Source organism: Sphaeramia orbicularis, chromosome 11 (genome assembly GCF_902148855.1).
Source record: "Sphaeramia orbicularis chromosome 11, fSphaOr1.1, whole genome shotgun sequence".
NCBI classification, from domain to species: domain Eukaryota; kingdom Metazoa; phylum Chordata; class Actinopteri; order Kurtiformes; family Apogonidae; genus Sphaeramia; species Sphaeramia orbicularis.
The window spans coordinates 46,001,921-46,026,448 of NC_043967.1; the positions used below are offsets into that span (position 1 = coordinate 46,001,921).

The following is a 24,528-nucleotide window of genomic DNA, read 5'->3' on the forward strand; positions in this document are numbered from 1 at the left end:
TGACTAGCGTGGTATTTTGTGTGCATTTAGGAACAGCCAGTACTATGAGAAAGTGTCGGACCCTCTGGACCTGAGCACCATCGAAAAGCAAATCCTCACCGGCCACTACAAGACTGTTGAAGCGTTCGACACGGACATGCTCAAAGTGTTCCGCAATGCTGAGGTACGCAGGTGCCCCATTAAGTGCTTCCACTAATGTTCCCAGGCTATTTACAATTAGTACTGCAGCAAGAGTGGCTTTCAAGTGCAGAGTAGCATGTTGGTCTCTTCTTTACTTCCATCAATCTGTAGCTCATGGAAAAAAGGTGGCTTGGAGGCTAAATGTTCATAGTTGGTGACCAAAGTTGAACTATTATGCACAAATGTTAGCTGGAAAATTTAGAATACAATTTAAGACCGCACTAATTCCATTCAAGGCCCTTCCCAGCTCTGTCTGTGTTGCTATGGTAATGCCACGCGACACTTGAAGCAGTATACGCATGCGATACATCCTCATAACCAGAAGAACGTCAGCTTCAACCTCAACAAAACCCGTTTTCGGAAAAAAAAAACCAGAAGTCAATCCAAACAACAAGCACTTAAATGGGGAAATACCCCCCAAAAAAAGCTAACAGTCTGAGAGCATATGTCATGTATAATTTCAGAAACAACAAACCAAACTTGAAGCGCTAAGCTAACACTACACAGATCCAACAGTTTTAAGTATTATTTCCCTAAATAGTACTAAAAAAATAAAGGTTGCATTATGATTTTGTCTTACCTTTGCTGTTTTATGATCATAACTTTGTTCTATGTAAGTGAAGCTTCTGTCATCGGATAATCCATTGTTTTGTGTTACGTTATAGATAACAGATAATAGATGGTCAGGCCCAATCCAATTTGTCAACTTTATACATCAACAAGCAACACTTTAGAAAAGAAAATTAACATATGATGGATCATTTGCACTTGCTGCTCCACAATTTTGGAAACAGTTGTCAGTAGTCATGCCATTTTTCAATCTCGGTTGAAGACTTACTTATTCACTGGTCTCTCGGCCCCACTTATCTTTTATTCTGTTTTCATATTTATAGCTGTATTTTTTTGTTGCTCTCTCTAGTAGGGCTGAGTAATAAAACTCTCAAAATGGTATCATGATGAATTTTATGTCAACAATGATGGTGAACTTTGAACATTTATAGTCAATATGGATAGATCTAACAGTCTATCACAGAAGAAATAAATGTGACACTTGCAAAGCAACACATGGTAGATTTTCTGTTTGGTGAGTAAATCTCAAAAGATACATGCTGGCAGATAAATGTCAGTGCCATCTTTGTTGTTGTTTTGCAGTGTGCTGCCTTTTCGTAGCTACTGTCAGTGTTAAGAGTTTGACACACTGACAGGCGGGGGGGGGGGGGGTCTGGGATGCATTTACTCTACCTCTTCAACTATGAAACCTTAATTGTTTTATACACAAAATGCATGGACACTGATGGACTTGATGTTACATACATGGTACATAAGACAAACAAAATATTAATTTCCGTTTTTTCCAATGCCATGAACAGTTCACGGTTTTATTTTTTTCCTCTTCCCTATTGTCTACATTTTCATGATGAAATATGGTACATGTACCTAGTACGAAGTGCTATAGATTGGCAATTACTGGAGAAATATTATGACAATAAATATATTACAGCAAACAAAAGGGTATAAGTCACAAATATGTCTATCACTCATTTCAATTTAATGATTAAAAATACCTTAATTTTTACAATTGCTCAAGTCATCTTATCAAACAACGGTGTCTGAGTGGGAGAATTTCTGAGCTCATTGAGGTTGCAGAAGTGTTTATGGTATGTCAATAATTAGTAGACACACCAGTATGTTGTTTGTATAAAGGGAAAAGCCGTTACATCACTCCGTACTCACTAATGGTGATAAAAACTCCCTTGTGTGTCTTCAGAGTATGATTTTAGATTCTTCGAGCTGAGTCCATATTGAAGCACTTCATTAAATGATCAGTTAAGCTGTTACTATGCAGCGCCAACATACTGCGCCTCCCACTCGGTCAGTGTTTTTCTTTGTATCGTTCTCACTCTCAAATGCCTCCCAAATGGGATATAACTTCATGACTGGATCCTTGACGCACATGTTGCGGGCCCATTTGATTTACCTCTGTATAGCTTAGCAGTTTAAACAAGTGCCACTTGAAACCTCTCAGAGGAGCTTACTCCTCCAGTCAAAAGTTTGAAGTGGACGTCTAAATTAGATTCACCCTGTGGTCCCAAGGCTCTTTTTGGCAGCCTGAAAAGTGGCTTGTTGTTAAATGGAGAACTATGAGGTGTGGCCTTGTCAGTGGTTTTTAGGCAGCTGTGAACGAATGCATCTTTCTCTATCATTGACCTTTGCTCCAGGAAGTTGCCCATGGCAGATCAACTCTTAGTCTGTCTCAGTGACTAAATGCTGAGGGTGTAATTAGTCGGTCAAATGTGCTTTTTACAACCATATTTGATTTATGTTAAGCTATTGCCACTGGTTTTAATGTTGTTGGCCTTGGATTATGATTTTGACAAACTGTCAGTCAAATAAGATGATTTCTTCTTTTTCCTGATTTTCCTATATACATTTTTTCCTAATTGAAAGGTTTGAATTTTTTCACCAGAAATACTACGGCAGGAAATCATCAGTAGGCAGGGATGTGTGCCGGCTGCGAAAAGCCTACTACAGTGCTCGCAATGAGGCTGCTGTCCAGATCGATGAGATAGTGGGCGAGACTGCCAGCGAGGCCGACAGCTCAGATTCGCTGGAGCGCGATCATGGCCATCACCATGGATCGGGCGAGCCAGGTTCCCATGACAAGGACGACGATGTCATCCGTTGCATCTGTGGAATGTACAAGGACGAAGGCCTGATGATCCAGTGTGAAAAGTGCATGGTAAGAAGCAATGACTATTAGGACTCTTAAAAGAAAACAAAACATGCAATAGACTGAAGCATATCTAGGCTGCTCTCACCAGTTGAGACTACACCTGTTGTAGCTACAGCATATCTCCTGAGTCCTCATCTAACTAAGGAGTACTTTGTCAAGGATATTTTCCAGAAGAGGGTGTGCTACCAGTCCTTTGTGAATATTACCTGATGTTTTAAACAAACAACACCAGGAGGAGTAACAATATTAATATAGCAAGATTGTTTCAGAAACTTAAAGTCTTTGGTGTTTAAAATGATTTAACATAAAATGGTGTTGACATCATCTATATTTTGCAAAATGAAAGAGCCTTGACTTACTGACTGAATGTTTTATTTGCATCGTTGTGGTTAAACAGTCTTTTTGTCTGTGCAGGTCTGGCAGCACTTTGACTGTATGCGGCTAGAGACTGAGGTGGAACACTACCTGTGTGAGCTGTGTGAACCTCGGCCAGTGGACAGGGTACGTCAAACCAGAGTACTGGATTGGATTGTTGTTTTCTGTGTATCAAATTTGTCAACAAATTCCTCTTACCTCTTCATCTTCTCATCAATATCCTGTTGTTACAGGAAGTTCCAATGTTACCACAGCCCAGCTACGCACAGGCCGGCTCCATCTACTACATCTGCCTCCTTAGAGACGACCTGCTGCTACACCAAGGTACAAAAACCACTCAACAACCAGGTCACACATAGTTACCAGTGTCCCCACCAATATTCTGGTACAGTGTTGTAGAAGAAATCTGAGGCACTCAGAAGGGTGATGAATGACAGATTTTAATATCTTTTGACTCCTCTGTTGTCCAAAGTCTTCATCAGGGCATATTTTTCATATTTCTTCTGCAATATTCAACTAGTGAGTTTCAGTCTGAGAAACTCTAGGGTTACACATTTTCACTCTAATTTACAACTGAACAGCACTTGACACAGACTGTTTCCTTCTTTCAATGAGACATTGATGCAATGTTTTAAAAAGCTGGGTTTTTTTTTTTGTTTTTGTTTTTTTTTGAGGCAGTTACTGTCATCTACTCTTTATAAAACCAAAATAGTTTTAATCTTTAAGTGAATTTACAGCTAAATTAAGTTTGCTATGTGGTCTTTTTGACTTGCCAAAGTGATTCACTCTAAACCACTATTAATGTAACAAAGTGTTTGTGATGTGATGTATGAAAATGCCTGTGGAGTCAGTTCAGTGTGAAATGTTTCCTCTGTAGACAAGTAACCTGTCAGTGCTTTTGTGTTGTGTGCAGGTGACTGTGTGTATCTGATGAGAGACAGCAGACGCACACCTGAGGGCCAGCCTGTCAGGCAGTCTTACCGTCTCCTGTCTCACATCAACCGAGACAAACTCGACATCTTCCGAATTGAAAAACTCTGGAAGAATGAAAAGTAAGTTAATGAGGCTTGAACAGTGTAATTTACTTTATAAGTGTCTGTGAGAATAAAGCAGCATGTAAATAATAATTGGAATATTAACAGCCTTTTCTGTGTGAATTTGCATTGTTAAGGGGTGAGCGGTTTGCCTTTGGCCATCATTATTTCCGTCCTCATGAGACACACCATTCTCCATCACGGCGGTTCTACCAGAACGAGTTGTTCCGCATGCCCCTGTACGAGATCATCCCTCTAGAGGCAGTGGTGGGAACCTGCTGTGTCCTCGATCTTTACACGTACTGCAAGGGTGAGGACATTTCCACACTGATGTACTCCAAACATTTTGTAAACCATTTTTCAAAGCTCTCACTCTAACATGCATCCATCCTTCCCTCCCCTGCAGGACGGCCAAAGGGTGTGAAAGAGCAAGACGTCTACATTTGTGACTACCGCTTGGACAAGTCGGCTCACTTGTTCTACAAGATTCACCGGAACCGCTACCCAGTCTGCACCAAGCCATATGCCTTCAACCACTTCCCCAAGCGGCTCACACCCAAAAGAGACTTCTCGGTGAGATACACACTTGGTGACGGGGGCTAAAGGGTTGAGATCTGTTACTGATTTATGTGCACTGAACGATATTTTAAGAGTGGTGATAGTATTACAACCCAAGCCATCTTATATCGCTCACAGTGTTCCGTCTGCCTCTCTAGCACAGTCCCAGCAGGTGAAGGTGGGACTGATAAAAACAGATAAGACTCACACCTGCTTTTTGTTTTTGAGCCAAACTGCAGTGAAACACACCTAATTACCTATTTACTAATTTAGGCATTTGTCTGTGCTTGTTACTGTCTTACACAGTGCTCATAGTAATGCTGGTAGCAGAGGTACATTAAGTCCTAAAAAGTATTTTGTTCACTGTAGTCTTAGGGTTTCACTGGGCTTAGTTTGACACTGTTGGGATATTTCACGTCTTATCACAAAATGGCGAGGATTTCTAGGTGCTCACCTTAACTCTGAGTTTAAGGAGTGGACTAAACAGGATTTGGGGCATCACATGTTTTGTATCCGGTTGGGATATGTAGTGTTAAGCAACTTTTGCTATTGTGATTTGGAAACTTGCATGTAAAATGTACATTGACATTGGACTTTGAGTTAAGTAGGATAACAAAGATTAACAGTTCAACAAAAATGAATCATATTTACATATTCAGAAATCCTTAATTTTACAATGAAAGATAAGATTTTTCATTGGCTTTTTGTGGATAAGCCATCATACATTACATCTGGTGAAGATCTTTAATCATTTCAAGCAGTAAGCAAATGAAAAAAATGTGAGCATTCTTCATTTACATTTGTTTGCTTTAAGAATGTTTAACTTTTTTGTGATAAAGCCTGACCTTTTTCCATTTAAAAACCATAAGCATAATCAGCTTCAGGTTGATTTCTAAACCATAAAATCAGAACTGACAGGATTGTGGCTTTGTTGCAGCCCCACTATGTTCCTGACAACTACAAGAGGAATGGTGGCCGCTCAGCGTGGAAGAGCGAACGACCCAAAGGAGAGGGAGGCTGCGAGGATGACGGCTCCTCCTGCGACCGTGGCGACGACTTCCCACCCGAGGCTGAAGACGGGAGAGGAGTGGAGGACGACATGGACATGGCTCCTGAGGATCCTGAGCTTCTCTCAGGCAAGCCCAGACGAGTGTCGCACGGGAAGGGAGACGAGGATGAAGACGAGGAGGAGGAGGAAGAGGAAGGGCAGGAACCCGAGAAGCGCAAAGAGATGGAGGACAGCTCAGCAGAGAGGATAGGAGAGATGCTGGAGCTCCCGTCATCATCAGCCTCCTCACCGTTACACCACCCGGCGCTGGGCCGGAGGGAGGCCCAGAGGGAGCGGCTCAACAAGATTTTGTTGGATCTGCTGCACAGAACACCCAGCAAGAATGGTGAGGGACCGGGCACGAAGCAGGGGGGTAGGTCAACAGATGAATGAGGGTTAAAGCTGCAGAACACTTACAGCAAACCAATTCATTTGACGGGTCATTTAAACCTGTTCATACAGTTTTATGCCTTTTTCAAATGGTTAAGCTCATAGTTGGGTAAGAAATATGTTTTCATACTGAAACTGTTTTCTAATCCTCTGTTTGTCCATGCTTTATGCAAAAATATTGCTGCTGAAGGCAACACACAATTCCACTTTAATGAAAAATAAATAGCCCCCTCTTTTTCAGCCACAGTACAGAAATCTCAGCATTTTTCCTGTTTTCATGTCGTAGGAGGGAAAACCTTGCACTATTTTCTCCTTTGTAGCCTAAACTAAACTAAAGATTACAGTGGCCAACAAATGACTGAACCTTTTTAAAAAAGGAATTTCCACAGTGTATGTGTGTCATCTGTTTTAACACACTGTTGGTTTTTGGTCTCATCATTTCAACTCATCACTTCAGCAGTTGTAAATAAAATCCTTCCCATCATCCCTCATGACATGTCTTGAAGTTCAAAGTGGCTGCCACCATACTGACAGAGTGTTTGCTGATAAAGCATGGCAAAGGGGCAGGTTAAAAGGCATATTTTGTTTTGAATTGTAGATGAAGAGTATGTATAAGAATAAAAGAATAAAAGAAAACCTGCAGTGACAAGGACTTTCTTGCCATGAAGCTGCTCAAAATTACTCCTGAGTCATGGGATTTATAATTTCAGAGATGTTACAGTCCGTTTTGTGCAAAGGAGGCTGCCAACTCTAATAGACGTTTTGAACACTTTGAAGATTAAACCATCGGTGGCAGAAGAAACACCTTTGACTGCCTTTACCTTTTCTGTCTTTCATATTAAGAGCCCATGTGTCAGCTGTTTCTATCTCAGCTCCTAAGCCCTCCCTCTCCCTGTGTTCTTCCAACAGCCATAGATGTCACTTATCTCCTGGAGGAGGGTGCAGGGCGGCGGCTACGGCGACGGACGCTTGGATTCGGTGATTTTGTGGGCAGAAAATAATGTTGCTACGTGCCTGGCAAGCACTCAGCCTTTTCACTTTATGAGCAAGGGGCAGAAAATGGAGAGACAGCGAGAAGGGAAATGAGCATTGTTGGCTATCCGACCATTAAGGACCACAATGCGTCCCTGGGGGCCTCTTCCAGTTTACCTCTTCCAAGACTGTCATCTCAATCTGAGAGGGTAGGGTGGGGTGGGGGTTCGGAAGCGCTGACTCCATGGCAATTTCAGCTTTTCAGGAGTACTCAAGGAGCGCCAAGAGAGAGCTGACCCAGACTTCTTGCTTATTTATTAATATGATGCAAAAACTGTTTTTAAAAATGAACATAGGAGAAATAACCCATGCACTTAAATGCATTGAACTTTTCAGACATGGGCGAACAAATTCCGATAGCAAGCATCAGAAATGAAACAAGTGGTACTGCATAGGGATGGATAGAGGGAGGAGTTGTTTCAGTCAGTGTGAATGAGAATGCTGGAGAATTGTTCCCCCTAGTGGGAACTTGCTGCAATGACAAAATGTAACAAATGAGAAGAGATCTGCGCCAGGACTGGAGAAATAAAAATGGCATAGGAGAAATGTAAGATGAGCAGTGTGCTCAGATGCTGCTCATGAGTCAAGGGTGGTGAACTGCACTTTTGGTACCATGGATATTGTGAAGCTCTGTGTAATGTATCTATAATGGAAACACACTAACACTCACAGTATTGGATGATGCAGTCTGAAAAAAGTAAGTTAAAAAAAAAAAGTCTATTATCTTTTTCCTCTTATACTGTAACTCATTTAGGAACAGAGGGGGTCATGGGGAGGGTAGGGGCTCTGTTTGTTTTTAGAGTAAGGGAGGGTGGAGTGTGCGCTTTCGTCAGTTAAAGTGTCTTGTTGAGGTTTTAATTTTTTTATTTTTTCGTGAGGCAGTCAGCTTCGCCCCTCTTTTTGAAGTAACATGATTCACCAGCTTAACTAAATCAGGCGGGGGGACACTGGCTTTAACTGTACCGCCTTACACAGCCGTGCTCTCCAACTGCCTTGCGTGAGAGTGTGCGTGCGTGCACACTTATTGTGTGTCTGTACTCTGCCAGATTTCTTGAAGATATACCTTTTTAAAAAAAAAATGAAAAAAAAAATTTAAGGGCTCGATGGCAATTAACAGTTTTAAGAAAACTATGGAAAACAATACTTAACATGAAATGTATCGTGATGGTCATATTTTCTTATATTCTGTGATACGGGTGGGCGGTGTATACTGTATATTGGGAAGGGAGGGGACTTCAGATTTTTTCTTTTCTTGTCTTTCGACTATGTTCCTGATTGCCATGGAGAATGTTTTAAAAGAAATTGTGATATTTGATGAGATTTCTTTTTTCCCCAAAATGCCTCTGCTAAAAAGGGACACCCTGCAATGTCCCAGTGCGGTAAACTGACAGAGAAATGATGAGAATGAGACACTGACAGAGGGCGAGAGGGAAAAGGAAGCTGTACAGTGCCAAGTTATGTATATACACACACTTTACATTGAGGAGTGTCTCCAAAAGCAATATCTTGAAAATGGATTTTGTTTATTATTGTACTGTACAGAACTCAGCCCTAAATGTATTATGATTATTATAATAATGATAATATTATAATTTCTTCCGTTTGTATTACTATAATGAAGACACTTAAGCTCGGAGGAAAATGATTTTTTTAATGTCCATAAAATCTCACCATAGCTGTCCTGACGACATAAAAACTTAAGCTGAGTTTTTGTTGCCTATAAATGAAATTCATCTATGTACTGCATGAGCGAGAAGAATGTCAAACGGACACAGAAGGCATTGGGACATGACAGTGACTTAGCAACGACATCTTTGTCACTGAATATTGTTAATAATATAACTTTTAAGGAGAAAATGTCCTCCTTGTTTTTTGCTGCAAAGTGTTGAACACTAAAAAAACAAACCAACATAAAAATGTTAAGATATTTTTAAATGGTGACAGAAACAAAAGTAAAGCTGTCAGCCCGATATCATGTTTTATTTTTTCTTTTCTTTCAAATAGGAAATGGTTCCGTTTTGTGATAGCAGTCATTGTATGATGCTTGTACTTGTATTTGTGTGTTTTGTGTGATTCGTTTAGTTATTTTTAGACAATCACAAAATAAGATGCAAGCATTGTAAATGGCAGACTGGCAGACATTTTGTGATGTGTACAGTTTGTCAAAAACTTCTTCCACTCGTTAAAAGTTTGTAATTATGATTCTTAAGTCATGAAAAATGCTGTTGGTTTTTACTTTTTGTTTTATATTTGTTTTTTGTTTGTTTGTTTTTTTAATAAAAAGCACTACATTATTGTGAATACACTCCATGGTGTGTTGACTCCTTTAAAGACAACTTTTGCATTTGGTTTATATTTAGGAACCAGACAGAAAGAGCTTGAGCTATTTTGGTAAGCCCTCCTATTAATGTTTTAGCCCATGAAATGAAAAACCCACTGATAAACAAATGTCCACTGTACCAGAACTGCAAGCCTTACAATCAAATGAGGATTCAGACTAGTTGAAATCTCGCGATACTACAGTACTAACTTTACATGAATTTCAGCGTCTATGGTCGTTTCTTCCATATTATCCTGGAAGGACGATAGTGTCTTTAAAGTACATTAATAAAAACCTAAACTCCACCAGTGTTAAGAAATAATTTTTAAACCGGACTTCCCGCATTTGGTGAGGAGACCTGGTTGTCATGGTAACGCTTATGCTACCCGGTAGTTTGTTTAGCTAGTAGCACAGCGGTGCTAGCTTACTTCATTTAACTACCTGGAGAGTTTATAACTTTAATAAAACTATGTCCAGAAAGAAAGCAAAAGAAAAGGCGAATGTTGAGGAGGAAGCCTCGAAAAATACAGGTACGGTATTTAGACTGCTATTTATATGTTTGAAATCAAGCCCACAAGTCTTTACCTTCACTGACATTGATAGCTGTTAGTGATGCTTTTCATTATTTTGATAAAATATACATATTTTTCCAACTTTTTAAGTCTCCTTATCTTCTCGAAGTGTCTGTACATAGTCCCAAACTTAATTCATCTATTGAATTCATTTATCTGTATCCATGTGAGAGATTATTGAGCAGATGGCATAAAACATGGAATGGATTTGAACATTTTGACAATTACATAACCTACTAAATCCTTACAGCTGCTTTTCCACTTCTATTATACTGTAACACATTTCAATAATTTAGTAGTTGTTCAATAAAAGAGAAAAATGATACTCAATCTATGTATTTTCTGTTGTTATCAGCACAAATTCCAAATGAACCTGTGACTGCCCAGACCTTTGGTAAGTAACATTATCTGGCTTTTCCCCCTGCAGTTATTCTTTTCTAGCAGGTGGAGTTTGTGCAGTTAAAGCTCTAAACCCACTTTGTCTCAGATGAATATCAGTGCATAGGCAATTTGGAGATGGATTTTGCAAGGCTTTGTGCTCTTTTGGAAGTGAGGCATATACCAGCTGTCCGCAACAAGCAGCCCACCTCCACCACCACCGAAACTGAAGGCGAGGACACAGACAACACTGGTGAACATGAAACACCACCTCATCCACCTGAACAAAAACAGTCACATCATTGTTGCAGTTGATTTTTCAATGACTGGTCATATTTGGAGAGAGGAAATAGCTGTAAATTTACAACATGTTCAAGCACCTAGAGTGGGAGCATATGTCCTAGCATATGTGGGGTGAATTTGTGAAATGCAAAAATTACACTGATTTACAATCAATGGTATCAAAATCCTTTTAACTCAGGGGCCAATTTGACCCGTAAAATTCTATCATAATAACCTATAAATAATGACAACTCCAAAACTTTCCTCTTCATTTTAGTGTAAAAAAGTAAAATCACATGAAAAAGTTTACATTTATAAATGGTCCTTTCACAAAAAATGTGAATAACCCAAACAAATATGAACAAACTGAAATGTCTTAGGAGAAGTTAGTGCATCTGTAAGTTGTAATGCATCTGTCAGTGACAAGCTAAGACATAATATTGTTAAAATTGTACTTATCTTTCTTAAGAAGTTTCAGGTTGTTCATGTTACTCGCATTTTCTTTCATACTAGGACATACAGAAAAGTTTGGAGTTAACATTATTATTTCTAGACTATTATGTTATTATAACGTGTATAAAATTATAATGGATTTGACACCCCTGGTCTAGAGCACTGATATATCTAAATTTCATTTACCATTTTTTTAAACTCAGAAGGGACAATTTACTTTCTGCTTTTCCAACATACACATTTTGTACATATAAACAAACCAAAAAAGATACTCTGTAAAAACTACTAACATTCTCTGTTACAGATCTAGAAATCTAAATCTACGGTAATTGTGATTCTTTTGTTCTTTCCTTTGGTTAAATTCTTAATTAATCATATTCTACCTTCAGAGGTCAGTCAGTCCCAGGTGAATACTTCACCTCACTGGTCAAAGCCATGTCTCCAAGTGGAGTTAGAAAGTGATGACCCTCTCAGTGCCAAGAGCCTAAACATTTCTGGTGAGAAAAAAAAATCGTTTTATTGAGAAACATCATTCTGTTTTGAAGAACTCAGTCATAGTTTTGAATGTGTGGTAAAAACACAGGATGGAAAATAGATGAGCAGATTTTTCGAGTACTGGAGAAGATGCTTCCCAGCATGAGTAGGCTTCAGAGTCTGCAGTAAGTAATGAGCTGCTCTCTTGTTATCACACATTGCCTTTCATTATTTTGGCTTGTTTGTTTAATAGTGTCCATTTTGTTGTAGTTTTTGGCAAGCTAGGCTGACAGATCAAATGGTGGGGTCCCTGGTGAACACAGTATCTTTGTGCTCCAGCCTTAGGTGAGAGACTAATTAATTTGCAGACCCTCATACATGTGAATCTCAAAACATAATGTGAATGAGATAAAGTTGTAAATGCTTTCCTATATGTCATAAGAGAGTTATGCAACATAATTTAGTCTGTAAAAATAACCCACTTATTCTAGAAACAGCAAATATCTGATATTTAGATTGTGCTATGTCTGACTGTCTTAGTTTAATATTATGTTGATTACTATTATGCAGTTATCACATGAAGTTGCTCTGGTGGACCTACTGCAGCTTTATTTATGCATTTAAAAGAGGCTGAGGAGCAAGTCCATTCAAGTATTAAAATATTACCTTTATGTTGTTAAGATCAATCAAATTTGCAAAACTTAAAATCTTCTATTAACATAAAATGTGCCAAATCAAATGTCACTTTTTTAATAACCAGTGGTCTTTTTTTTTTTTTTTTTTTTAACAATAAATCCCCATTTCAGTTTGGATTCACTTTAGGCTTAAGAGCTGTCTAGAAATGCTAAAGAGAATAAAGAAATATATGACATAACAGCATGTTATAGTAGCATCAGTCAACACCATAGGATTACTCTTATATCCCCTCCTCTTTGCTTTGTGTTAGGGTTGTGTTGTTGGAAGGGAACCCTCTTCCAAAGCAGAGCTACCACCTACTTCTCTGTGAAGACAGTATGTGAGTCACTGAACAACTACACTATTGTTTTTCACTCCTTGTGGTTACATTAAGAACACTTTTTGTTGCGACTTAAGTTGTCTAGTACTTTCATTAAACTTTTCTGCACTTTTATTTTTCTCTTTGTACATTTAGAACATTTAACTGTTTTTCAGTTTTTGCCCTTTAAGTACTTAAATACTTGAATATCCTCAAGGTGCTACGGTAAATAAATAAACTTGCACAAACTTGTACTACGCATTCGTCGTAGTACAGAACTCAGATTAAACCCAGTCAGTTTATTTTCACTCAACAGTCAATTTCTGTGTATGTTTCTCTGGTCATTAAGCGTCACTCACTTGTCCCTGAGAAATAACCGGATAGGGGATGATGGTGCACATCTAATCGGATCCGCCCTATCCACGACTCGATCTGCTAACAGGAACCTCCTGTCACTCAACCTGGCATTCAATTCTATCGGCGATGCAGGCGCTGCATATATTGCACAGGTAGAACCCAAACACACCGTCCTATGTGTTCCTACATGTTCCTCTCATGACAGATGATATGTTGTCTTAATCCTGTTTACTCTCTAGGGCCTGAGGTTGAATCGTGCTTTACTCTTTCTATCATTATCCAACAATCACATTGGAGACTCGGGAGCTGCTCATTTGGCAACGGTATCCATTTACATCAAAGGCATTAACCTGTGAAAAGACACATTTAAATCTGTGGTTAAGTTGTTTTAAATTCTATTCTTATCACATTAGACCAAGTAATTTCATAAACATCCATCATTACCACGTCCATTTTCAGATACTGGGTGAATTTACTTTGACTCATGAAGAAATTGTGGAGAGAAGGAAGCTGCTTCTGGAGAGGCGGGAGTCTGTAAGTGTCAAAGTATAAGGACACATTCATATTATCCATTAAAATACCCTTTTAATTTCAAATGGACTGTATCTTTAACAGAAAAGCGCCACAATAAGAACATTTTACAGTGATATCTCTGAATTATTTACAAGAACAAGGAGACTGCTTCTCTAAAAACATAGCATTGCTAATTTCTTTATGTGGGTTTTCTTGGTTTGAACACTACTCCTTTTCATTGTACTTGAAGTGGGGTGTCAGAAATGTAATTTGAAAAGTGGGTAAGAAAATTATATGGAAGAGGATTAGGGCCACTGGGAAAAAAAATAAAATAAGGTCAAATATATATTTTTTATTATTATTCTGAGATAAAAGGGTTCTGAGATTAAAGCTAGAATTCTGATTTTTTCTCAGAATTCTGGCTTTAATCTCAGAATTCTGATTTAAACCCAGAATTCTGACTTTTTTCTCATAATAAAAAAAAAATTATTGGACCATATTTTTTTGTCCAGTGGCCCTAATCCTCTTCTGTAAAAATGAAGCATATCAGCAGGAAAAAAAAAGAGTAAGAAAACATGTGGTTTTTTTTTTTTTTTTTTAATTGTTCTTTAGCAGCCCTCTCCTGGAGCTGATACTGACCCATCATCTCCTGATACATTACCTTCTGTACCAAGCAGCACTTCACTGAACACCAGTAAAATGGAAAAGAAAAGCAACAAAAACAAGAAGGTATGTCACAATGGGCCGCTAAAGTTTATTTAGGTGGTTCTTGCAAAAGCTTATTTAGATTTCTGACTTCAACACATGAAGACCCAAACATCCACCAGTGACCAAAAGCATCTACTGATCTAAAATGTATAATACTTATTGATTCATTACTCCTATGAATACATATAAATAATTGGTGTAAAATGCAGTTTGTCATCTTTTCATGGTCATCAGATATGACCCATTTGGACGTTCAGAGGCAGCGTAGTGAACATGGAAACACCGTCATCTTCAACAACACTGATTCACCAATAAAACTTATGGAGTTGGATCAATGACAGTGGATAGAAAACTTTTTACATTAATTTACTGATATATTTTGCTGAAAAAGTCACTTTTTCTTGTGTTTTCTCTGTTTTTGATATAATAACCCTCAACTTTAATCTGAGCTTTAATGAACATCTACAAGACCAGTAAATTAAATATAGGAAAATATCTGATTTTCACAAAAAGCACAAAATACAGAGGATAATATTATGATAAATAGTCATAAATTGCTTGAGAAAGGTTAAATTGAGAGAAAAAAATATTTGGGAACTTCCATAAAAGTAGTACTGGGTCTTTATGGGTTAATAAATACTACCACAACTTGTTCACTTACAGGAGTCATCTAAAAAAGATGAAAAAGTGGCTGGCAACAAAGACATTCCTCACAAGTCAAACAAAAAAGGTAACTGCTTCAGCTATGGATAAATACATCCTACATATTGTTTTCATCCTGTCATGTTTGTCTTTTTAATCTCTCCAGCCCCTGATACTAAGGTGTCTACAAGTAAAGGTGGCAAATTAGGAAACAAAAAGAAACAAACATCTGGGGATACACAAGAGGTACTAAAATCATTGTTTTGCAGCAGGATTTAGTCTGAACTGTGTATTTTTTTTTATCATATGAATTGAAAAATAAAATTCTGTTCCTCTGCAGGATAAGTGTGACACTTCACCAAATGAGGTTTGAACAAAGCAGTATGATTTCAGCAGAAATATTGTTCTCAGTCACTGGGACATGGACAGATCTCGTCACATGGGGTCATGTGATTGTTTTCCTTCAGCAGGTGGAGTCGGTGGAGATTGTGAACCCCCTGCTGGACCAGTCTGTGCAGTGCAGGGATGGACAGCTCATCCTGCCTGGAAACACAACGCTCATCTCCCTCAGTCTGGCAGGTCAGTAACTGTAAGAAAGAAAAGAAAGATCTAATCCAAAAACATTTTACATTTTTGTCAGTTAGTAGAAATAGGATCTGTCTCTTCTCTTCTCTTCTCTTCTCTTCTCTTCTCTTCTCTTCTCTTCTCTTCTCTTCTCTTCTCTTCTCTTCTCTTCTCTTCTCTTCTCTTCTCTCGTCTTGTCTTCTCTTTTCTTTTCTCTTTTCTTTTCTTCTCTTCTCTTGTCTTGTCTTCTTCTCTTGTCTTGTCTTCTCTTTTCTTTTTTGTCTCCTCTCCTCTCCTCTCCCTTTACAGTCCTGTATCAAATGACCTCATGTACAACCCATTAAATTAAATAATAAAACTTAGCCTTCTCAACCACAATATTAAAGCTTTTAGAGACTTGTGGTAATTTGGTAGGAGAAGCAGAGTGGCGCAGCGGAAGCGTGCTGGGCCCATAACCCAGAGGTCGATGGATCGAAACCATCCTCTGCTAAAGCATTTGTTAGTTGATCTTGAAAATCCGGTAAGGTTTCTTATTTCAGGCACAAATTTTGATCAGACCTTCCAATTTTTTCTGACCTTTATTTTAAACAAACGCATAAATGCTAGTAAAAAAAAAACACTAAAATGCTCAGATGAAAAAACTAATCCTTCAGTCAGAGAATGTTAAAACGTCATTTTCAATCCACTCAACCTTTTATCGATAACCCCCAATGGTTAATGAATAAAATAGTCCCCCCTTTACCTCAAGACCTATTTGTACAAGACCTATGTGCAGTGGTTTCCAACACGCAGGGTCAGAAGGAGTGTGTTGAACAAAGAGGCTGATGAGTAAAAAAAACCAAACCTACAAATCAACAGTCCATAAAGGATTCTCTACTGGTTCACGCGATACTGTACCTTTTAACATACTAAAAGAAAAAGATTGAGTAGAAAAATGCTGCGATATTTTAAGTGTATTTGTTCAATATTTCTCTTTTTAAATGATTGGGGGAAGTATTACTTTTCCTCAGGAGTAAACTTTTTAGCTAAATATTACCATAACAGTACTGTGATGGCATAGTTACAGATTGGATTTGTTCCAACCTATAGTTAGAATTGTGTTTATCACCTCCAGAAAACATTAAAGAAGCTTGTATTTCATTTCACAAGTTCTCATGTGTTACTCTAGTAAGATTTGATCAATGTCAAAATCATCCCAAAACACAGGAATATGCAAAAAGTGATCAGAAAAATCTCGTAAAATGCATATGAATCCAGGTGTTTATAATTCATTCATTCATTCATTCATATTTTGAACGACTTAATCCTTGAAGTGCTTCTAATGTATTTTTTTTATCATGGTAATTTCTGTGTATGTTTAAAATTATTTCCTTCATGAATGAAACACAAAAGAAAACAGGAATAAATCCAACCTGTGTGTGTGGACTGAGAATAGTGAGAACAGAATCAATGGGAGAAGGAATATTTAGAAATGATAAAGAATGCCTGAAGCTCTTACTACATTATAGTGCATTTTGAATTGTCATCTGGTGCATGAATAGAGTGTCTTTGTTTACATAAATAAAGACGTTTCCATTATAGACGGATACAATAAAGCAGGGGTGTCAAACTCATTTTAGTTCAGGGGCCACATTCAGCCCAATTTGATCTCAAGTGGGCCGGACCAGTAAAATAATAACTGTGAAAAAAGTAAAATTATATAATGATCAGGTTTACATCTACAACGTTTCCTTAAAAATCTGAATAACGTGAACAACTTGACTCGTCTTAAGAAAAACAAGTGCAACTTTAACAATTTTCTGCCTCGTTTGTTCATATTTGTTCAGGTTATTCACATTTTTTGTAAAAGTATAGTTTGGTAAGGTAAACATTTTCATGTAATTGTACTTTTTTACACCAAAAAAAAAAAAAAAATTGGGGTTGTCATTATTCATAGATTATTATGATAATATTTTACTGGTCTGACCCACTTGAAATCTAATTGGTCTGTATGTGGAATTAAAATGATTTTGACACTATTGATTGTTAATATCTTAAGTGTGATTTTTGCATTTCTCAATATTCATCCCGGGGGCTGGATTGGACCCTTTGACGGACCAGATTTGGCCCCCGGGCTGCATGTTTGACACCTGTGCAATAAAGGAACAGTTTGGTGTCTAAAAAATCCTAAAAATAATGTTAATCTGCATCTTGTTACCATGACAACACATCTGTTTACAGTTTTGATGCTGCTAGAATGGACTATAAAGACAACCATGTATATCCAGTGACCTCATGTACAACCTCTACTGAATTAAATACTTCAACTTGAGCTTGTCACCCACACTATTAGAGGTTTAACTTTTATATAGTGTGAGAAATAGCAGAGTGGCGCAGCGGAAGCGTGCTGGGCCCATAACCCAGAGGTCGATGGATCGAAACCATCCTCTGCTAGATTCTTTATTCATTCTGCTTTGACAGAAATGAATGAAAAAGACCTCAAACTCTCAAAAGCATCCCTTTGAACGCCATCATCTCTAAATGTCTCTTATTTCTACACCGGATCTTTTAGCATGTGATATGTAAGTGAATGAGCAGAAATGAAATGATCAGTTTTGATGGAGTTTGTATTCACTCCTCATCCTTCTTCTGGTCTTTAATCAGTTTTTATACGTCAAAAAAAAAAAAAAAAAAAAAAAAAATCAAGCATGTTTAATAATATTCGTTTTTAGTGTCGGCTCGTGCGACCTCAGGTGAACGTTGTCAACAGCTGATGGATGCGTCCTGTCCTCCAAACAAGAGGAAGACCTTAGGAATTATACACCAGATGTGAGGTTTATGCAGAAATACAAGCAGAGATTCTCGAATGTGTGTGTCAGCAGAGAAGCAGAAGGAGTGTTGGACACATGCAGTAGTCTGCTCATGAATGGATGAGTTCACTTTCCTTTTCTTCCTCTGCAGTAAAAACGATGAAGTGGTTGTGGCGCCCCCTGCAGGCATGACTGTGCATCATTTAGAGACCCAGTTACAGGGGTTGGACAAAATAATGGAAACACCTTCACCTCAAGATGATAATGCCCCAATCCATACAGCTAGAATTGTTAAAGAATGGCATGAGGAACATTCTAATGAAGTTGAGCATCTCGTATGGCCGGCACAGTCCCCAGACCTCAACATTATTGAGCATTTATGGTCAGTTTTAGAGATTCAAGTAAGACGTCGATTTCCACCGCCATCGTCTCTAAAAGAGTTGGAGGGTATTCTAACTGAAGAATGGCTTAAAATTCCTTTGGAAACAATTCACAAGTTGTATGAATCAATACCTCAGAGAATTGAGGCTGTAATTTCCGCAAAAGGCGGACCTACACCATATTAAATTGTATTTTGTTGATTTTTTAAGGTGTTTCCATTATTTTGTCCAACCCCTGTACATCTCTTGTATTGCCAACTTTTTGTCTCAATATGGAGCCCAGGCTTAAAATTAGATACATGGCAATGGTTGACTTCAGTGAGTCCTAAAATCTGATGATGAGGCCTGATCCTAATGCTATGTGGAGATCAGACCTAAAAAAAAAAAAAAAAAAACTCAGAAGAAATCTAGTTGCAGTCTCACACTCAAAGATTCCCAGTGTTTTACAAATCGTTTTACTTTGCTACTAAGAACATCCTGTCTTTACATCTGAGGGAGACACACACTAGTCTTCTCAGTGTTGTAGTCTATAGTCAGTGTCAGAGGGCTAATGGGTCCGACAGGCCTCTATAAACCAGGGCCTGGGGGTTTGAGCTCCATTAAGCCATGTGGATAGTTAATGTGCAGGGCCATTAACCTAAAGGCTGTTGGATCAAACTGTCTTCATCAGGGCGTCTTAGAAGAATCCCTGTCACGTCCCTGATGAGTCCCTGATAGCATGTACTTTTAAGAAACTCCTAGTCATATGTGGTTAATTAAATTATTTATTAAATATGTTTTATTTAGTATCTATCAAGACAGAACTGATGTCTGTGTATGTGTAGGAAACAGAATAACAGAGAAGTCGCTGCCTCGGTTGCTGTCGTCACTGCAGCTCCAGACGGAGGGAGGAGGTCTGCTACGTCTCTGTTTACAGGTGAGCTGCGCTTAACTGGATGATTATCTGCACTATGAAAAATAATAGTACACGTAATACTTGTTAGATATCTTTCAGCATGTTAATTGTTTTTGTTGAGATGATAAAAGTTCCAGCCAAGTAACACTAACGTCCCTTAAACAGAAAGCAATAGATGGACAGTGTTTGAATTTGTGTGTTTAAATTAATTTATTTAAAAAAAAAAAAAAAAAAAACAGCTCTTTTTTACTTGTTACTGAACCTTAGTTGATTTAACACATCCATTTTTATGGAAGTGAACTTTTAAATCTGTTGAGTTATAGTGTTCATCTGTTAAAAACACTAATATCTGAAATATGAGTAAGAATGATCATCTCTTAATCTTTGTCTTTCTCAGAGAAACAACTTCTCTCAAGAGTGTGAAGCATACGTGAAGATAAAGGAACTGATGAAACTCAGAGACCCACTCAACAAAAATAAACATGAAGAGACAGAACAGGAGGATCAGAAGACGTAGTAATAGAAAACAGATTCAGTTTCACAGGCATACAACACTGTATACATTAACTGTTATATAAACATATATATTTTAAATTCATTCATTCATTCATTCATTTCAAATCTTCTCATTCTGACAGCTTTTATTACTTTAGAATTATCTCAAACCTAGACCAATTCTTTACTGTAGAGAACATGTGAATTTACAGTATGTATTAACTAACTATATACATGACATTAGAAAAAAGAAGAACAGAAGAAAAGCCATAAAAAAAGGACCAGTTCATAAGAAACCTGTCCAAAACACGAATCCATTTTATACGATGTCTTTTATTGTGATGGGAAATTGATGCAGTTTTTCTTAATAATAAAATCAACTGTACAAGAAAAACAGCACATTTGTCCATGTCTTTATCCTTAAATTTGATTGTTTGCCCAATTTTTCTTTCCTATAATAAAATTGTGTTAGTGTTTTTTTCCTCTACTCCACTGAAATGGCAAGAACACTCATTATTTGCTAAATCTAATTTCTTTTTTGCTTGAAATATTTAATGCAACTTTTTTTTTAGATAAAATTTCAGATATACAGATTAACACAGTTTTGTATAAGCTATATGAGATAGAAGTGCCAGAATAGAATTTACCTCTGTTTTTCCCATTTACATTAATTGAATCACATTCTTAATTTGTAATAATTTTTATTTCATCTACTTTTATTAGTGTTTTTACTTCTGTTTTGTGGATTTGTTTTCTTTATGGCACAACTGTTTTAATCAATTCACTCACAATTTTTTACTCATTTTACCTCCATTTTTACGCACCCATTTTTCATCTCCATATTTTACATTTTTCATTATCTGTTCCTCAAAAAAAAAAAACAAATTATTCATTTGAGTATAAATGAATGATTTGTTTTTTGGGGGGGGGGATTTTGAATTTGCATGTATTCTATAATGCTCGAAATAAACAAACGAAGTAATAAATGTCATAAATGATACAGTCGCAGAAAAAATAATTTGACCATCAAAAGTCATCAAAAACAATGGATATGCTATCAAGTACTAACTCTTGTGTGCATCATGTGACTAAAACAGACAGAAAAGAAAACATGCAATGCCTAAAAGCACTGTTTTTGTCAGTACAATGCCATAGATATTGATGTAAGAACTGAAGTGATTTTGGTTATTATCATGAAAACCATGGAAAATGCCTAGGTATCAGTTCTTAAATTAAACTCTTGTGAGCTATTTTTGTTGTTATCATTGCATTTGTCCAAAAATGTACCTTTAGTTGTACCAAGCATTAAAATTAACAAGAAATTGAAGAGAACAAGGGTGGTCTAATAATTTTTTCCGCGACTGTAAATGTCTCATCTGACATCTGAAAAGGACACTCAATCGCCCAAATTGGAATACAAAGACATTAAATTTGGAATTATAATGGAAAACAGAAAAAGAGAAACTATGTATAACACTTTGATTATTATGGCCAAACAATTTATACATAAATGTAGATTTGTAATGACCCCCCCCCCACTGTTCTTAATTTACAAAAATGAAATGACAAATTTCAAAAAGACATTAAGACATGTAAAAACCAAACGAACTTTGATTGTCTATGAAAATTTAAATTTGTTGATTCCTGATTAGACCTCTGACTTTATTTTGATAATTATTTTATTTATTTTATTCAATTTTATTTTATTTTATTTTATGATGTTCTGTATAAATATTGTTCTTTTAAGTTTGAAAATGTTGCTCAGTCTGGAGAAAATAAGAATTTTTGTATGAAAATGGTCGAAATGTTTAACCAGATTTTGATTAATAAAGTTGGAAAAAAAACTACTTCTGGAAACTTAAAAAAAAAAAAAAAAAAAAAAAAGCCTAATCTGAATGGGGCGCAGCTTTGACCTCACCAACATGGCCGCCCTGCTGCGTTAAAAACGTCACTTCCTGCCCGTGCTCAAAGGAACCACCAATATGAACCTCTCGCTTCCGGTAATGCCTCCTTTTCGGCAGCGGCTATTTCCTCGCCAACATGCCAGTAAGTATCCGGAGGCCAGCACATAATGTCATTTTCACTATTTAACCCAGTACTAGAGAGGCAACACACGGCTCAATTTTTACCTAACATGTTAGCGAATGAGCTGGTGTCGGTTTTAGGCGCTTTGGTTGAGTTTAAGTCCCAGTTTTAAGGAATAAAAATGCAGCACATTTGAGCGCATTGTGACACAAGATGGCTGCGCGCACACTGCAAACATGGAGCTAGTTGGACGGCGAGTCTCAACGGACTGTCAAACAGGAATCTATTATAATGACTGTTAGGGCGTATCATATATATCTGTACACTAGTGATAATTATGGTTGTCACAGATCGATGGATATTTAGAAAACCAGTAGGATCGAAGAAATGCGTAGCGCGTTACCTAATCCAACTGAAGTAGGCCAGACGACGAGCCTACAGACGATACAGTCAAACAGCAGAACAAATGCGAATATTTTAACAGTCCGGGTTTAATTACGCCACTGATCAACCTTATTTTGATTCATATTTGCAGCATTTTCGGTTCATTTTATCGCGGATTTTTTTTTTTTACCAGCCCTATATGCATTATACGTTATCAGTCACCGCTTCCCTTTGTTCATTTCCCTGTTTTTTTTTCCTTCCTGCAGCTCGCAAAAGACTTGTTGCACCCATCCCCCGAGGAGGAGAAGAGGAGGCACAAGAAGAAGCGTCTTGTTCAGAGCCCCAACTCTTACTTTATGGATGTTAAATGTCCAGGTACAAGACACTCGTATTATAAGCCTAAATCAAAACACGATGGTCACTTAGCATAGCAGTGCCAGTGTTGGATCATTACATGGAATGAAGTGATGACACTGTTTACTGTTTTGCAGGATGCTACAAGATCACGACGGTGTTCAGCCACGCTCAGACAGTCGTGCTGTGTGTGGGCTGTTCAACAGTCCTATGTCAGCCCACTGGAGGCAAAGCACGTCTCACAGAGGGTCAGTATTTCCCGTCATCCAGTTTTAACTCTCACAACAGTACTTTTCATTAGTTGTATATGTTGGATTGCTCCAGAACTGAGCTGTGGCCTTTTTTTGAATGACCTGATCCATAATCATGGAATCATCAACTGTACTCTTACAATTAATGTTTTGTGTGTTGATGTTTGAGCACTGATCTGCTTTAGTAACTCGTGCTCAGGAATTGGTTTGTGTATATGTGTTTGCATTTATGAGCCGTGCACAGTTAAACACACTGAACACAATTCCCGTAGAAATGGGAATATCTTTATGTCATGCTTCCCTCCACCATAATTGCTTTTATCTCTTATCATGCTTTTTTGTAAATATGGACAGATATTTAAAGATCAGTGCTCTGGCAGGCTGGGGAAGAGATTTTTAATGCTGAATATATGCATTGTGCCAGACAGCATTAATAGTTTGGTTAAATTTTATTGATGGAAAATCACTATCACTTTGGAAAAAATAAGAATTTGACAGTTTTACTACATGGTAAACTCAAAATATTTGATGATAAAGTACCTGCCAGGTTGCCAGCTAGGATAATGTACCCAGACTTCTAGTGTTCTTAGGGAAACATTTTCGGCACAAAAATGCTTATTTTAAGGTTAGTAATAGCACTGCTAAGTGACTGGATTTCCTTTATCATGGTCTTCCAATCTCATTCCAGTGCAAGATCAACCTCAGTTAGCAGAAGGGTTGAGCTAAACCAATGGCTCCCCCCTTTCGAAGGCTGAGAACATGCATACTGTATAGGTGTTTCCTGATTCTTCTGGTGACTTGACCAGTTTTTTGTTATTGGGAACTCCATAGTTTATTTTGATGGTCAGTTCTGTTGTTTATGCTGCCCAGTTTGACCATGGAGTTACAGCGTTGTTACTACACATGAACATAAAGTTAAAGAGGAAGATGTTGACCTCATCAGTCACATGATTCAACTCTGCTATCAGCAGCGTTCAGTACAATGGTGGTGTGTTGACTGGCTGCAGTATTTGTGTACTGTATGGCCCGTGTCAGCAGTAGTCTGACGGTCATTGTGTTGTCTGGCAGGGTGCTCATTCAGGAGGAAGCAGCATTAGCTTATCTCCCAGAGCTGAAAGGGAGAGGACGGGATGGACTGGTTGATATCAGCGTCTTCTGCACTGAGAGGTTGGCAAACCAGAGCTGAAAACGAGACCTGAAGATGAACTGGACAGCAGATGAAGTTCCACTGTTCCCATTGACAGAGTGCTGTAACTCCACTCTCCAACCCTGTCTCTCTTAATAAAATATTGTTTTGGCTAAATAAAGTTTTGTGTGGTTATTTACATGTTACCAGTGATTGTAAAA

The 24,528-nt window shown here is 37.8% G+C and overlaps 3 protein-coding genes and 3 non-coding genes across 8 annotated transcripts in view; all 6 read left to right on the forward strand.

Annotated features, from left to right (window-relative positions):
• Nucleotides 1-9,656, forward strand: part of ash1l (ash1 (absent, small, or homeotic)-like (Drosophila)) — a 31,870-nt gene extending 22,214 nt beyond the window's left edge. For 2 of the 3 annotated variants that reach the window (XM_030146501.1, XM_030146500.1), the window contains exons 19-27: nt 31-163; nt 2,648-2,920; nt 3,329-3,415; nt 3,523-3,613; nt 4,203-4,341; nt 4,461-4,633; nt 4,730-4,896; nt 5,819-6,302; nt 7,229-9,656. In XM_030146501.1, coding sequence (XP_030002361.1) covers nt 31-163; nt 2,648-2,920; nt 3,329-3,415; nt 3,523-3,613; nt 4,203-4,341; nt 4,461-4,633; nt 4,730-4,896; nt 5,819-6,302; nt 7,229-7,320 — 1,639 coding nt within the window. In that variant the 3' untranslated portion in view covers nt 7,321-9,656. The remainder of the gene's footprint in view (nt 1-30; nt 164-2,647; nt 2,921-3,328; nt 3,416-3,522; nt 3,614-4,202; nt 4,342-4,460; nt 4,634-4,729; nt 4,897-5,818; nt 6,303-7,228) is intronic. The other variant, XM_030146502.1, reaches the window with a different exon arrangement.
• A 313-nt stretch (nt 9,657-9,969) lies between these two features.
• On the forward strand, nt 9,970-20,221 carry lrrc71 (leucine rich repeat containing 71). The gene is made up of 17 exons (XM_030146513.1): nt 9,970-10,201; nt 10,599-10,637; nt 10,731-10,874; nt 11,746-11,853; nt 11,940-12,015; nt 12,101-12,175; nt 12,777-12,845; nt 13,174-13,333; nt 13,421-13,504; nt 13,641-13,715; nt 14,307-14,423; nt 15,066-15,132; nt 15,211-15,290; nt 15,385-15,411; nt 15,515-15,623; nt 19,602-19,693; nt 20,070-20,221. Exons 1-17 carry the CDS (start codon nt 10,141-10,143, stop codon nt 20,187-20,189), a joined length of 1,503 nt encoding a protein of 500 aa, XP_030002373.1. The 5' UTR covers nt 9,970-10,140; the 3' UTR covers nt 20,190-20,221.
• On the forward strand, nt 16,027-16,098 carry trnam-cau (transfer RNA methionine (anticodon CAU)). Its single transcript has one exon. It is a non-coding gene; the product is annotated as a tRNA-Met (tRNA).
• On the forward strand, nt 17,970-18,041 carry trnam-cau (transfer RNA methionine (anticodon CAU)). Its single transcript has one exon. It is a non-coding gene; the product is annotated as a tRNA-Met (tRNA).
• Nucleotides 20,222-22,098: 1,877 nt separating the features above from the next.
• rps27.1 (ribosomal protein S27, isoform 1) lies at nt 22,099-24,484 on the forward strand. Its single transcript, XM_030146528.1, has 4 exons — nt 22,099-22,213; nt 22,843-22,951; nt 23,068-23,178; nt 24,250-24,484. The coding sequence occupies exons 1-4, from the start codon at nt 22,208-22,210 to the stop codon at nt 24,276-24,278; spliced, it is 255 nt and encodes an 84-aa protein (XP_030002388.1). The 5' UTR covers nt 22,099-22,207; the 3' UTR covers nt 24,279-24,484.
• Nucleotides 23,815-23,944, forward strand: LOC115428994 (small nucleolar RNA SNORA35). Its single transcript, XR_003936723.1, has one exon. It is a non-coding gene; the product is annotated as a small nucleolar RNA SNORA35 (small nucleolar RNA).
• Nucleotides 24,485-24,528: the final 44 nt, after the last annotated feature.

What these genes read in the sequence shown, in the direction of transcription:
- lrrc71 (XM_030146513.1), top strand. Translation starts at nt 10,141, where the DNA reads ATGTCCAGAAAGAAAGCAAAAGAAAAGGCGAATGTTGAGGAGGAAGCC. An exon ending in TGTGACTGCCCAGACCTTTG is followed by an intron (nt 10,638 to 10,730) that starts GTAAGTAACATT and finishes ACTTTGTCTCAG; the next exon opens with ATGAATATCAGTGCATAGGC. An exon ending in CGAGGACACAGACAACACTG is followed by an intron (nt 10,875 to 11,745) that starts GTGAACATGAAA and finishes TTCTACCTTCAG; the next exon opens with AGGTCAGTCAGTCCCAGGTG.
- rps27.1 (XM_030146528.1), top strand. An exon ending in TATGGATGTTAAATGTCCAG is followed by an intron (nt 22,952 to 23,067) that starts GTACAAGACACT and finishes ACTGTTTTGCAG; the next exon opens with GATGCTACAAGATCACGACG. An exon ending in CAAAGCACGTCTCACAGAGG is followed by an intron (nt 23,179 to 24,249) that starts GTCAGTATTTCC and finishes GTTGTCTGGCAG; the next exon opens with GGTGCTCATTCAGGAGGAAG.